Below are 12,767 nucleotides of genomic sequence, written 5' to 3'. Positions count from 1 at the left end.
GGAACGGCCGACAGTTTCCCTCAGTTTCAGGAGCGATGAAAAGCCGCCCGGGGAAGAGAGCGGCGAGGGCAGCGCCGGGGCCCAGCGGCCGGCCAGGACCCTCCGGCGCGAGAGGGGGAGCCGGCGGGAGGCGGCCGAAGAGGACGGCTGAGGGGAAAGTAAGCGGGCGGCGGCGGCGGCGCGGTGCAGTGGTTGGAGTGTCAGCCCTCTTGCTATTTGAGGTTCCCTCTCCGTGGATGTTCATCTCTCCATTGATGAGGAGGAGATTGTCGTCTCTTTCATGGCAAACCACATGACTGACAAAGAGGATTTCGTGCTTGAGGGAGAGTTGTACTCGCACGACCACCCCCTCTCAGCCCTTGCCGCTGTGTTGGAGCTCACCCGGATAGATCAGGTGCAGGAGGGGAGATAGTGGAGGAAGTGCAGAAGTGCGGGTTGTCCTCCCTTTATATAGAGTCCATGACGTATCGCCACGCAAAGGCGGTGATCGCTCAAAGATTAAGGGATATTGCCAGAGAGGAGGACATAGCCCGTGTGAAACCTGGGTTGTTTCTGGGGGAGCAGTTGTATCGGGATGCTCCAGCTCGCTACCTGGCGGATATCCACTATGTGGAATATCGCGGACTGTTTACTGCGGCTAGGCTGAATGTTCTTGACTCGGCGGTTCTGAAGGGAAGATATGGAGGAGTCCCATATGACCAGAGATTATGCCACTGTGCATTGGGTGAGGTAGAATCCACAGAGCACATCTTACTGAGCTGTCCCTTCTACAACGATTTAAGACAGTACCTTATAACTCCATACTTACCCCAGCTCAGTTCCCGACAAAGAGGAAAGCAGACAGCAAATCTGCTAAATAAGTCTTCTGGGAAAATAACTTTGTCAGTGGCTAAATTCCTTTTCCTGGCACTCAAGTGTCGGAAACGTATAACTGAATGCTTTGATGTGGGTTATCTGTGAGAGGTCTAGTACTGTGGCCCTACCTTATTTATGTACCCCTATGATGTTATAGTTTATAATTATTGTGTAATGTTTTATTTCTGACTTTTATTTCTGGTTGAATAAAGGAAATTGATTGATCAGGTGCAGGTAAACCAGGTGCAGAATGGTTCTGCGCAGGTAACTCTCACGTGAAGGCTGCTTTCCCATGCCATCGCAGCCTTGCACGGATTGGGGTGGGTGGGTTGGAAATAAATGGAAAGCGGAGGGAACCCACTGTTCCCCGCTCCCCTTTTATTCACACCTGTGCACCTGGTGGGTTTTCCCCTGGCAGCATCCTAGTGCCTCCCCACACATAGCTGTCAACCTTTCCCCTTTTTAAAAGGGAAATTCCCTTATTCCGAATAGGATTCCTCGCAAGAAAAGGGAAAAGTTGACAGCTATGTCCTCACAACCTTCCCAGCGCCTGGTAAGCAGCCTTCCCCATCTTGCAGGGGAGGGAGTTGCAGGGGTTACTGGCTTTACATGATTTCATGTTTACGTGTGGACCTCTAGAACCAAACCCTTGTGTAAGATGCGTGTTAGGTGCACACAGTTTTGTTTCTTAGGGGTGTGGGTGTGTGTAGGATTGCATTCTTAGTATCCTGAAGCTGCATAACAAGCTGTGAATGTATTGCTGTACCTCGGCCATAAACTCAAGAATTCAAGCCTTAACCACCTCCCACTCATCTGCAGTACAACTGACTTGCCTTAGAAGGTGATTGTAGGGGCTGTGATAATGTCATGTATGCAATGTGCTTTGTACTTTCTAAATCGCTGTAAGAGTTCTAAGTAGTATCATCATAGGAAAGCCCAAATTACAGTGATGTTAGACTCAACTGGCCACTAGATGGTGGAGTTGTTCCAGAGATGTGCAACTGGGCAAGCCGTACAGTTAAATAAAGGACCAGAAGTATCCAGCAGTACATAAATGTTTGTGGGGAGGATCGCTTCAGTCATTCAGCAAAAGTTGGATGGTTACTCATAAGTTGCACTATATTTTCTGATGCACAAGTGTTAAGATCTTTAGTTTGAGGCTGGAACTATGGAGAAGGAGGTTCTGCTTTCTGCTGCACAGAAAACCCCCCGCAAGTCACTAAAATCTTTCTTTATTGGGCAAGGGCCAGTGATAGTTGGTTTATGTCCTGGCATGGTTGTAGGCGTCTTATGCAGGTTTCATTCTTGAGTGCCAATTTGTATGATGACAACACTGCAGGTTTCTTTTTGCTGTGGATGGAGCATTCTGCCCATACTGTCTTCATGAGGCACAAAGTGTTTTTAAACTCAGAAGCAACAGATTGAAACTGACAAGAGGACAAATAGAAGAGGACACCTTCACTCCAGTATGTCTCCCCTTTAATCGCATACACAGCCCAACAAGACAACAAGAACCCACTGACATACGAATCAATCTGGCAAAGTTGACCCAACAAGCCGCCCCCACCCCTCACAAATGCAAACAAGCCCCACTACAGCCAACCACACATTGGGCCCCCTTAATCCCTCTCACTACCAAGGAAATTGTGACAAGCAAATAGAAAGAGAACCTATCCAGTCAGTGTTAGAAACTGAAGCACCACTTTAGCTAATGGGGCTGCCGCGCCGCTGGAGCACGATTTCTGTTCTCATCCTGAAGCAAAGTTCTTAACCCGAGGTACTATTTCTGGGTTAGCGGAGTCTGTAACCTCAAGCGTATGTAACCCGAAGTACCACTGTATATGTTTTAACTTGATATGGTGCTCATAAAGAAGCCAGTGTGGGCTTCAGTGGGTTGTGAATCAGGCATTTGTATACTACATTTGTAAAAACCCATGGCAATTCAAGCATTTAATTGAATCTGTTTTCCTGTATGTTTCTCTATAGCAAAGTGTGCAAGCAGTCCAGAAGAAACAAAGGCAGCAGAGAGCACAGTCTTTTGAAGGTATTAGTATTGGTATTAGTAATAATCTTATTATTAGCACAGAGATAGATCTCAAAGCTCTGTTACAATTGTGAATTTGTAGGCAGGGCAAGCCGTAGCCCATAAAGTGTAGGGATTTACTACACGAAAAGTGTATGAAAAATTAAGCCACTGTCACAATGTCTCCACACTCTGTTAGTGTGGATGCATTGTGGGTAATTAAAATTGCTGACACTTCTAAGAGGCTGCTGCCTGTTTGATTCATGGGGAGGAATCCCAGCATTCCACTGACCTCTTCCTCCCTGCCCTAACCTGGCCCAGATTATTCTCCTTTTTACTGTCTGGATATTTTCCCCACGTCTTCCCTTCTGCCTATCTAGACCCCTTCTAAAAAGGGGCAGTGTTCTGTGTTTGGATCCTGTCTCTCTGCAGGCTCCATTCTGCTCTCCTTCCTTCTTCCTTTATGTCAAAATGTAACAACCCCTTTTCTCTTCCCAACTTCAGTAGGATACTTCTCCTTTTCTTTCAAATCTAAACTTCCCCCACCCCTTCCTTTTTTATGGTGGTGGCCTATTTCTCTCTCTCTCTTGCTCTCATTCTCTCTCTTGGACTTTTTTGCACCCTAAACCTGACCAACTTTGTGGGTCAAAACTCAAACAGCCTTTCCAACTTGTGCAAGCCGGTGGGGTCTCCTCCTTCATTGAGTGGCGTGTGGCTGCCTGATCCTCAGCAAAGAAGTACCAGGCGGGAGGAGCAAGCTGCTTTGTGTTCTACAAGGAGGCCTTTAAAAAGAACCCTGAATGTAGGGTGTGTCCTCTCCTACTCCCAGCATCCCTTTCCCCCTCTTCATCTTTACCTCTCATCCTAGGCAATCCCCCACTCCTTAACAGTCACCCAGCTTTATAGGGACAGGGATAGTCAGGAAAAGACCATCCTGTGCCGGGTGTTTCTTGCTTTCCTTCCACATAATAACAAAGTACAGTGGTACCTCGAGTTACATACACTTTAGGTTACAGATGCTTCAGGTTACAGACTCCGCTAACCCAGAAATAGTACTTTGGCTTAAGAACTTTGCTTCAGGATGAGAACAGAAATTGCGCGACAGTGGCAGCGGAGGCCCCATTAGCTAAAGTGGTACCTCAGGTTAAGAACAGTTTCATGTTAAGAACGGACCTCCAGAATGAATTAAGTTCTTAACCTGAGGTACCACTGTATTTCGGTTTGTGATCTTGTTTTGTTCTCTCCACCCCTATACTGCACACTAATTTCAGGAAAGGCAGGCTGGGACTGCCATGTGGAGTGTGTTAGCTCAGCCCTGCAGAGCAGTGACATTGCTTGGATTCCCCTTGACACATGTGCTCCTACTTAAAGACGCACCAAAGACGGGCCAGTGAAAGGGCGGGGCAGAATGGGGAAATATTCATTTACACATGTACTGTAACAGAATCATAGCAAAGGTGGCTCCCACAAGGGAGCTGCAGAATGAATGTGGTTGGTTAAAGGAGGCATGCACTCAGAAAGGTTGAAAACCACTGCTCTAGCACAACCAGGCCAGAGTTGGTAGGTATGGAGGAATCTTGAAAGGATCCCCATTGCTTAGGAGGCACTGGGCCGTTCCTGGTTCCTTATTTACTATGCAAAGGGGAGGGTGGGACACATAGGCAGTATTAATTGTGGGTGATTTGCAAAGGCAGTGACTCTGTTGCCCTGCAAGTTGGTTAAGAAGTTGTTGGCACAGCATTCTAGGCACATCTAGCAATCACAGTGGTGATACTGACAAACTTGCTTGTTCTTTGCCAGCCGAAACAACTTCTCTGTCTTCAAAAGTAGTGAAGGTGACTGCAGGCCAAAGAGCAAAATGGCAGCCACTTCCAAAGAACACAAGAGAGGAGTTGGAATCCATGATGCATTGGTTAATAACGTAAGTATGAAAGACCTTTCCATCAGTACTATATTAACTTCCTTTGAGAGGCTTCAGCTATGCTGATACATTTATTTGTGTCATCAGTAAATAGCAATAGTTCTTAGACCAATAGAATTGTAGACGTGGAAGGGACCCCGAGGGCCATCTCCCTGCAATGTGGGGATCTTAACTAACATCCCATTATATTCAATTAGCCTTCTTCCACTCTTGTTAGCAGCGGGACGCGGGTGGCACTGTGGGTTAAACCACAGAGCCTAGGGCCTGCCGATCAGAAGGTTGGCAGTTCAAATCCCTGCGACAGGGTGAGCTCCTGTTGCTCGGTCCCAGCTCCTGCCAACCTAGCAGTTCGAAAGCACGTCAAAGTGCAAGTAGATAAATAGGTACCGCTCCAGCGGGAAGGTAAACGGCGTTTCCATGCGCTGCTCTGGTTCGCCAGAAGCGGCTTAGTCATGCTGGCCACATGACCCGGAAGCTGTACGCTGGCTCCCTCGGCCAATAAAGCGAGATCAGCACCGCAACCCCAGAGTCAGCCACGACTGGACCTAATGGCCAGGGGTCCCTTTACCTTTACTCTTGTTAGCAGACCTTATATCTTGAGTGAATTAAATTGGAAGAATCACTTACAGTTTCTGGACTTCAAATGCTTTATTGATGCATCAACCATTTACAGTGTGTGTGGAGATGAGAGACACAAAACAGGAAACAAAATGGTTCAGCTTTTAGCAGTGGAGTTAAATTAGAGAGCTACACATGGTGGCTGGATTATTATATAAGCAGTGCCCCTTTGTGGTTTAAAGGAACACATGACTTAACTATGAACTCAAGAGAAATAAATATATTTGGTTTTCTCCAAGAGAACTTACCTTCCGACCAGCAAAAGGGAATGGCTTTTATTAAGTGGCATTGAAGCAATTAATATTTGCTGGCAGCAAATCTGTATAGTGTATGTATGGTGTGAGTGAACAGCTCAGCTGCTGTGCATACAGGTACACAGTCTGTACCCTCGTTTAACAATCATAGAATTGTAGAGATGGAAGCAGTTCTGAGTGTTGTCTTGTCCAACCCCTTGTAATATATGAATCTTAACTAAAGCATCCATGACTGATGGCCATCCAGCCTCTGCTTAAAATCCTTCAAGGAAAAAGAGTCTAGCACCTTCCAAGGGTGTCAATTGAACAGGTCTTACAGTCAGAAAGTTCTTCCTGATGTTTAGTTGGAATCTCCCTTATTGTCATTGGTTTGAATCCTGGCTTCTGGAGCAGTGGAAAACAAGCTTCCATGTGACAATCCTTTGGTTGTTTGAAGATGGTTATCATATCTCCTTCCAGTCTCCTCTTTTCTAGGCTAAACATCCCCAACTCCCTAAACTGTTCCTCATAAGACTTGGTTTCCAGAAGCTTGATAATAATCTTTGTCACCCTCCTCTGCACACATTCCAGCTTGTCTACATCCTTCTTAAATTGTGCCTAGAACTGGGCACAGTACTCCATGCGAGGTCTGACAAAGGCAGAATAGAGCAGTACTATAACTTCCCTTGATCAGAACACTATACTTCTGTTGATGCAGCCCAGAATAGTATTCACTTTTTTTGCTTCTGCATTACACTATTGACTCTGTAAAGCTTGTCCATTAAGACCTCTAGATCCTTTTCACAAGTACTGCTGGCAAGTCATGGCTCTTATAATTGCGCATCTGGTTCTTCCTGCCTAAATGCAGAATGTGCTATTTTTCCCTATTGAAATTCATTCTGTTGGTTTGGACCCAGTTTTCCAATCTATTAAGGTCATCTTGAATCCCGATCCTGTCCCCTGCAGTGTTAGCTACCCCTACCAGTTTGGTGTCATTTGCAAATTTGATGCTTATCTTCTCAATTCCTTCATCAAAGTCATTTATAAGATGTTGAATAATGACGGGCCCTGAAGAGAACAGTGCTGGACCCACCTGTTCCTTTTTTCTTTTTCTTTTCTTTATAAATTTTTAATAAACCTTTTTCTTAATACAATAAGATAAAAGAAACTAAGAAAGAAAGAAAATGTAGAGTCCTCTCTGAAAGGTAGCTCTTAACCCTTATCATACACAGAAAGTGATAGCTATCAGGAAACAAAACAAATCAACCTAGTTCTTATCTGAGAGCAGCAGCAAATTCAGCAAACATTTTTCCACAAGGAAGAAATAAAATATCAATATGTTATTCTCTTTCCTGCCAGATCTCTTCAGTATGAAACTACACAGAATAACAATGAAACTGAAAAGCACTTAAATTGCCTCAGGAAAAGGTAAGGAATATAGCATAGCAAGTGGGGGGAAAGGACTGCAGGTGTTTGTGCAACATGACGCTGAGCATGTTTACATACATAAATGCTATATTCAGTTACTTTTAATCCCTGGTATACTTCCATTAATCTTTAGGGCTTCAGCCTTAAAGGTATAAGAGCAGGTATGGTGTGGCTAGAGTGTTGGACTCAGCCATGAAGTTCTCTGGGTGACCTTGGGCCAGTTACTGTCTCTCAGCCTAACCTACCTGAAAGGGTTGTTAGGATAAAATGGTGACAGGGAGAACAATGTATGCCACCTTGAGCTCCTCCAAGGAACAGTGAGTTATAAACGCTATAAATAAAATATCCAATGCAGGGATGTGCCAGATCCAGATGTGTCCAGGCCACCCTCCCCATGGGCGATTTTGACAGGTGGGGGTGCCATGGATCTGTCAATCATCGGATCTTATATGACATCAGGTGATTGGGTACAGCTGCAAAGGAAGAATGAGGATCACATTCCAGTACTCTATTCTTCCTTTGCAGCAGCTGCATCTTGAACTTTGCTGTAACTGATGTCATACATGATGTCAGGCTTGGGAAAGGTGGACACGGCTGGCCAAAAATAGGTTGGTGGGGCAACCTCTGAGACCTTGCAGGCCTAGTCATGCACATGAGCCGGAGGTTCCCCACACTTTCCTAATGCTAGGATGTCTCAGTTGGTGTCCCAATGGATTAGGTCCCACATTATATTGCTTTACTTCTCCCCTTGGAAGCCTATTATACCTCTGTCAAAGGAGCTGGTGAAATAGACATAGTTTCACTCATAATAAAATATGTTTTGTGAGAGTGAAACTTAATGTTAAACTGTTCCTTGAGATAATTATGCTCCAGTGTTCCTTAATTTTGAAAGCCTGGTGCCAGATTGCTCATGAGGGAGGTCAGTCTATATGATAAAATACATTTAGACCTTTTAGCCTGTTGTTTGGAGAATAAAGTGGTCCATGTGAAAACAGAAGTTAGCTATATGGGTTGACCATTTGGATTATATTGAACATTCTCTTCTTCCTCAGTCCAAAGCAAAAAATATTTCTGTGCTGTTCAGTACTTCAAGTAAGCAAGGCTTGTGAGAACTCTAGTAATACAGTAATATAGTATTGCCCTTTCCATAACTATAAATATTACACAAGGTGTGAATCTTGTTTATCGTTTTGCTCAAGGCTTGTCAAACATTTTGAGACCCTAAAGGTTCCTGTGGAGAAGGTGAGCAGCCTGAAGAGCGTGCATAAGATGCTAGCAGAGGAAAAGGAAAAGAGTGTTTCTCTTGAAGAGGGTTTGGCAAAACTGCAGGTGAGGAAGGAAGAGAGGGTACATCTTGGGGATTTACATGGCATATCATCTGAGTACACAGCAAAGGACTAATCCGTTCTTGTGAATTAAGAAGATTATGAGCTTTAGGTGATTTGAAACCTGAAAACTTCCTCACTACTCTATAGTGCTTCAATTGGTATTCATAAAGGTTTTGTGTTATTATTGCAATATATTTCAAATTATTTCACCCCTTCATGCCGTAATGCTACATTCTGCACCCCTCTCTGAGGGGAAATGTAAAGCTTTTTGGTACAGATGGAGCTATTGTATTTTCCAAAATCATTATGCCTAGACCATCGTTATTGGTTACCATACAAAATCTGCTTCATGCTGCCAGTTTTTATGGCATTCTTCAAAGTAAGAGAGGTGGAAATTGGAGCAAAGGATGCTTTTAAATGTCATAACAACCATGGCACCACAAATTACTGATAAGAGTTAATATTTGTGAATCATAAAATTAGCCCTTGCTTCCCAGGTTACATATTATAAACTATTATGTATTATCAGACAAGTGTTCCTTCTGTTCAAGTAGAAAAGAGATCTTTTGCAATCTATTCTGTAGAATGAATCATGAAAGATGGCAAATACTTGAGCTGCTTCAGCCTCATAACCGATATGTAGCAGTGAGGGCTAATCTAATCCTGGCAGAATGTTTGCTACACAGATGGTTCCTTGCTTTAAATATATTTCTTAAGTTTCATTTTCCTTTGAAATGCAGGAAGAAATAAACAAAGTTTCATCCACAGCAGAGCTCCATGAAGGAAATATTCAACATCTCCAGAACAAAATACACAAATTAAAATGTCAGCTGGCTACAGAGAAAGCAACAGCAAATGAGGTATCTCTGAGATGGGGATGGAATTTTGAGTCTGGGCACGATGAACTGGGCTTGTCTCAAAGGACAATGGAGTGTGTCTCTGGGGATGAAGTCAAACCGCTGTGTTCGCAGCACCGAAGTTACCTCTCCGGGGCACAAGCCTGGGCAGTGTGTGTGCAGGTCCTGGGCTGTCCAGACGACAAGACCTGCCTCTCGGCCTCGCTGATGTCCAAACGAAAGCAGAGCAATATGTTTGGCGCCAGCTTGGCTGCAGGAGTTGCCAGAAGGAGTCGTATAAGGCGCCATCCAACTGTCTTAGGTCCGGATTTGTGTAGGGTTTACCCATTCTTTCCCAAAGGTATTCTGCAAGGCAGTGGAGGTTTAGAATCAGAGTTGTCCTTCTAGATGAACTACTCCCCAGGTTGACGAGCCTCATCTGCCCAGACTCTTGAGTCCATGGAAGAATGAATTCAGGATTGCTGAAGGCGTATCGTTGACATAGCAGTTTGAAAAGGAGGTATAGCTAAATATATTGGAATATAGCAGTATATAAGTATATTATAAATAACATATTAGATATGATTTAGTACAAGTACACAGGGGAGGAAAGAGGTAGATGTTTGATATATGCATGCATGCATGCCGTTCCTCTCAAAGGAGCCCAGGGCAGCAAAAGATGAAACATTTTAAAAAATCCAATACAGATGCAGATATTTCCTCTCTTCCCTCTCTAGTTAATCCAGACAAATGGCAGTGATGATCTTGGTCTTCCTGATGTTGCACAGTACCAACTCACAGCACCCATTCTTCAGGTGAGTGGCGGGAGGGCTGTTTCAGAAGGCTCCCGAGAGTGAAGAGGAAGTTGCTCTTAAAAATCACTTCTTGCAAAAGTATCTTTTCTATTTTGTTCCAGAACCAGCACCTTTCTTCTTGTTCACACAGCGATTAAATGGTATTTCCTAAACCCAGCCTCCCTCAGCCTGGTGCCCTCTAGATGATGATGGACAGCTCCCACCAATCCTAGCCGGTGTGGCAAGCCGTCAGCGGTGTGGGAGCTGTAATCCAGCAACATTAGAAAAGTTCCAGGGTGGGGAAGGCTGTCCAGAAACCATTCTTTCTTGTGTATTAAGGCTTGCTGCTCCTTAATTTTGTCTGCCCTCTTTGCATCCTTGAGCTACCTGAAGCTTTGCTGGAAATTGCACTGATTTCCTACCTGAAAATCCTTTGTTTTCCTCATACCATCTTAAACTTTCTCCCTTTTCACATTCTGTAGGATGAGCTTCTGAAGGTCAGGAACCAAGAAGGTCTTCTTAATGACATAAACACCATACAAGAATCAGAAGAAATGAAGACACTCTTTGCTTTCCTAGAACAGGCATATGACTATGTGGATGTCTGAAGAAAGTCAGTTGAAGGACATTACTTATTGAAGAACAAGGATTAGCCCTGTTTCTTGGTGCTTTGATCTTCCATGAATGTTTTGTTCTCAAAACATGATGGTTATGATGGTACTCTGTCTTCAGGAAAGTGATGGATTGTTACAATCTGCATTGTGTTTTGTGCAGACTTTTAAAACAGATTAATTGAGATATCTTAAAGTTAACCACCCTATCTGACAATATGTATATATCTTTGTAGCTTATTTGCCTGTATCATGAGAAATTTCCCTTTTATTGCAGTAATCCTGATAAATGAGTGCAATATTCTACAGTTCTAGTGATACAAAGAACTTGAGAGACTGGCTTCACGCAAAAGAGCTCTATGAGACTTTTGCTTTTATAAATTTCTATTTATTTTTCCAGATAATGAAATAATAAAACTTAAATATGTATTGTATTGATTTCTCGGTCTTATATGAATAAAGTAGCATCTGCCTCGCTTTTGTGATATGCTGCAGACACATATTTTTGTGTAACCATGTGTAGCCATCCTTGCTACAAATAGGGTTGGCTTTGGCTACTCAAGTCAGATGATGTGCTGCTGCAGGTAAAACCAGTCAGCCGTTTGGTTTACTAATCTCATCAACAAGCTGATTTAAGTGTGAACAAGTTAGTCTTAGTCATTGTTTATGGCTCTTTCAAATCATCCAGGTGCAGCCCAGGCTGGGGGAGCAGCAGTTCCAAAAGATTAATTGCAAGAGGGGATGACCTTAAGCATGCCATGCTGGACATTTTAACCCTTTAGTAGTAGTAGTAGTAGTAGTAATATGTTGTTTATATGCTGCCCATCTGACTGGGTTACACCAACAAATTAAAACACAATACTTTATTTAAGGGGTCTCAGTACCCCACCCCAATCCATAGACACTTCCTTTTCCATCAACCAACATTAAGGGGTTGGGCCTATTGAGGGGGGGCTTTCCTGATGGGATGAGCCAACCTAGCCTCTCCTTCCTATGTGTGCTACATTCAGAAGCTGAGAAGCTTGCCGTAAGTATCCTGGAGATTGAACTTGGCTCTCATCATCCCAAGTCATTGTCATACAGTGCTACCTCGGGTTAAGTACTTAATTCGTTCCAGAGGTCCGTTCTTAACCTGAAACTGTTCTTAACCTGAAGACCACTTTAGCTAATGTGGCCTCCTGCTGCTGTTGCGCTGCCGCTGCACAATTTCTGTTCTCATCCTGAAGCAAAGTTCTTAACCCGAGGTACTATTTCTGGATTAGCGGAGTCTGTAACCTGAAGCGTATGTAACCTGAGGTACCACTGTATTCCGTTGATTCTAAGCAGAAGGAGCAGCTGCCAAGTGTCTCTGCTTTTGAAGTAAGCATGCAGAAGAAGGGTGAATAAGCAAGTTTGACCTTTCCAATTTAGCAGAGCAACTCCCTGCTTAGCTCCCCAGTGTAAGTTGTCAGGGTTTTATTCAGTGCTTCCTGCCTCAGTGCTCTAGAAATCTACCGAGTTTCTCATGAAAATCGTAAGGCACAATAATAAGTTTTCATTTATATCAAATGGGAAGGGTTGTGAATGATTTAGGCTTTTATCTGCATTTTAAAAGAGGAAAATAAAGTCTTGCTTGCAATCTGACAAAATATAATTTTACCTACTTGCAGTCGCCTCTTCAAGTTAAATTGGATCTCGTGGATATTGGAACTAATGCCAAAAAGGGAGAGAAAACTGAAATTAAAGGATTACCTTTTATTTTCAAAGCAGGGTTTGGTTCTTTACTTTTCAGTAAGGAAAATCACACCTGGCATTTCTTAGGTTTAGGAACCACAAGATTACGGTGTAACTCTCCTTTCTTATAGTTCTGTTTTCTTAGGTTTAATTGTCAAATGCCATTCAGTTTTGGAAAACAAGCAAAACAGGTATATCACATCTCTGGCTTGCATATTTGTCTCTCTGCATCTGAAATAAACCTGAATAAAAGAAACAACTTTCCGCTACACCCACAAAGATGTTCTAGAACACTGTACAGCCAAGAGAACTGTCGAAGCAGTTTGTTTACATGCTACTGATCTCGGTTTTGTTTAATGACAAATGTGCTCTAGCCTGTGGTCCACAGGGAACTAAAAGTGCATGTA

General features: G+C 43.5%; 1 protein-coding gene across 1 annotated transcript; it reads left to right on the top strand.

The window, feature by feature from the left end:
- The first annotated feature begins 32 nt into the window (after positions 1–32).
- CENPQ (centromere protein Q) lies at positions 33–11,122 on the top strand. Its single transcript, XM_083606756.1, has 8 exons — positions 33–158; positions 2,842–2,899; positions 4,679–4,799; positions 7,010–7,078; positions 8,278–8,407; positions 9,147–9,266; positions 9,980–10,057; positions 10,519–11,122. The coding sequence occupies exons 1-8, from the start codon at positions 36–38 to the stop codon at positions 10,642–10,644; spliced, it is 825 nt and encodes a 274-aa protein (XP_083462882.1). The 5' UTR covers positions 33–35; the 3' UTR covers positions 10,645–11,122.
- The last annotated feature ends 1,645 nt before the right edge of the window (positions 11,123–12,767 follow it).

The sequence above is a fragment of the Podarcis filfolensis genome (genome assembly GCF_964270895.1).
Source record: "Podarcis filfolensis genome assembly, chromosome: 3".
NCBI classification, from domain to species: domain Eukaryota; kingdom Metazoa; phylum Chordata; class Lepidosauria; order Squamata; family Lacertidae; genus Podarcis; species Podarcis filfolensis.
The sequence above is the reverse complement of the archived record's forward strand: the minus strand, read 5'-3'. Positions and strand labels throughout refer to the sequence as shown.

What these genes read in the sequence shown, in the direction of transcription:
- CENPQ (XM_083606756.1), top strand. Translation starts at nt 36, where the DNA reads ATGAAAAGCCGCCCGGGGAAGAGAGCGGCGAGGGCAGCGCCGGGGCCC. An exon ending in GAGAGCACAGTCTTTTGAAG is followed by an intron (nt 2,900 to 4,678) that starts GTATTAGTATTG and finishes GTTCTTTGCCAG; the next exon opens with CCGAAACAACTTCTCTGTCT. An exon ending in ATGATGCATTGGTTAATAAC is followed by an intron (nt 4,800 to 7,009) that starts GTAAGTATGAAA and finishes CTTTCCTGCCAG; the next exon opens with ATCTCTTCAGTATGAAACTA.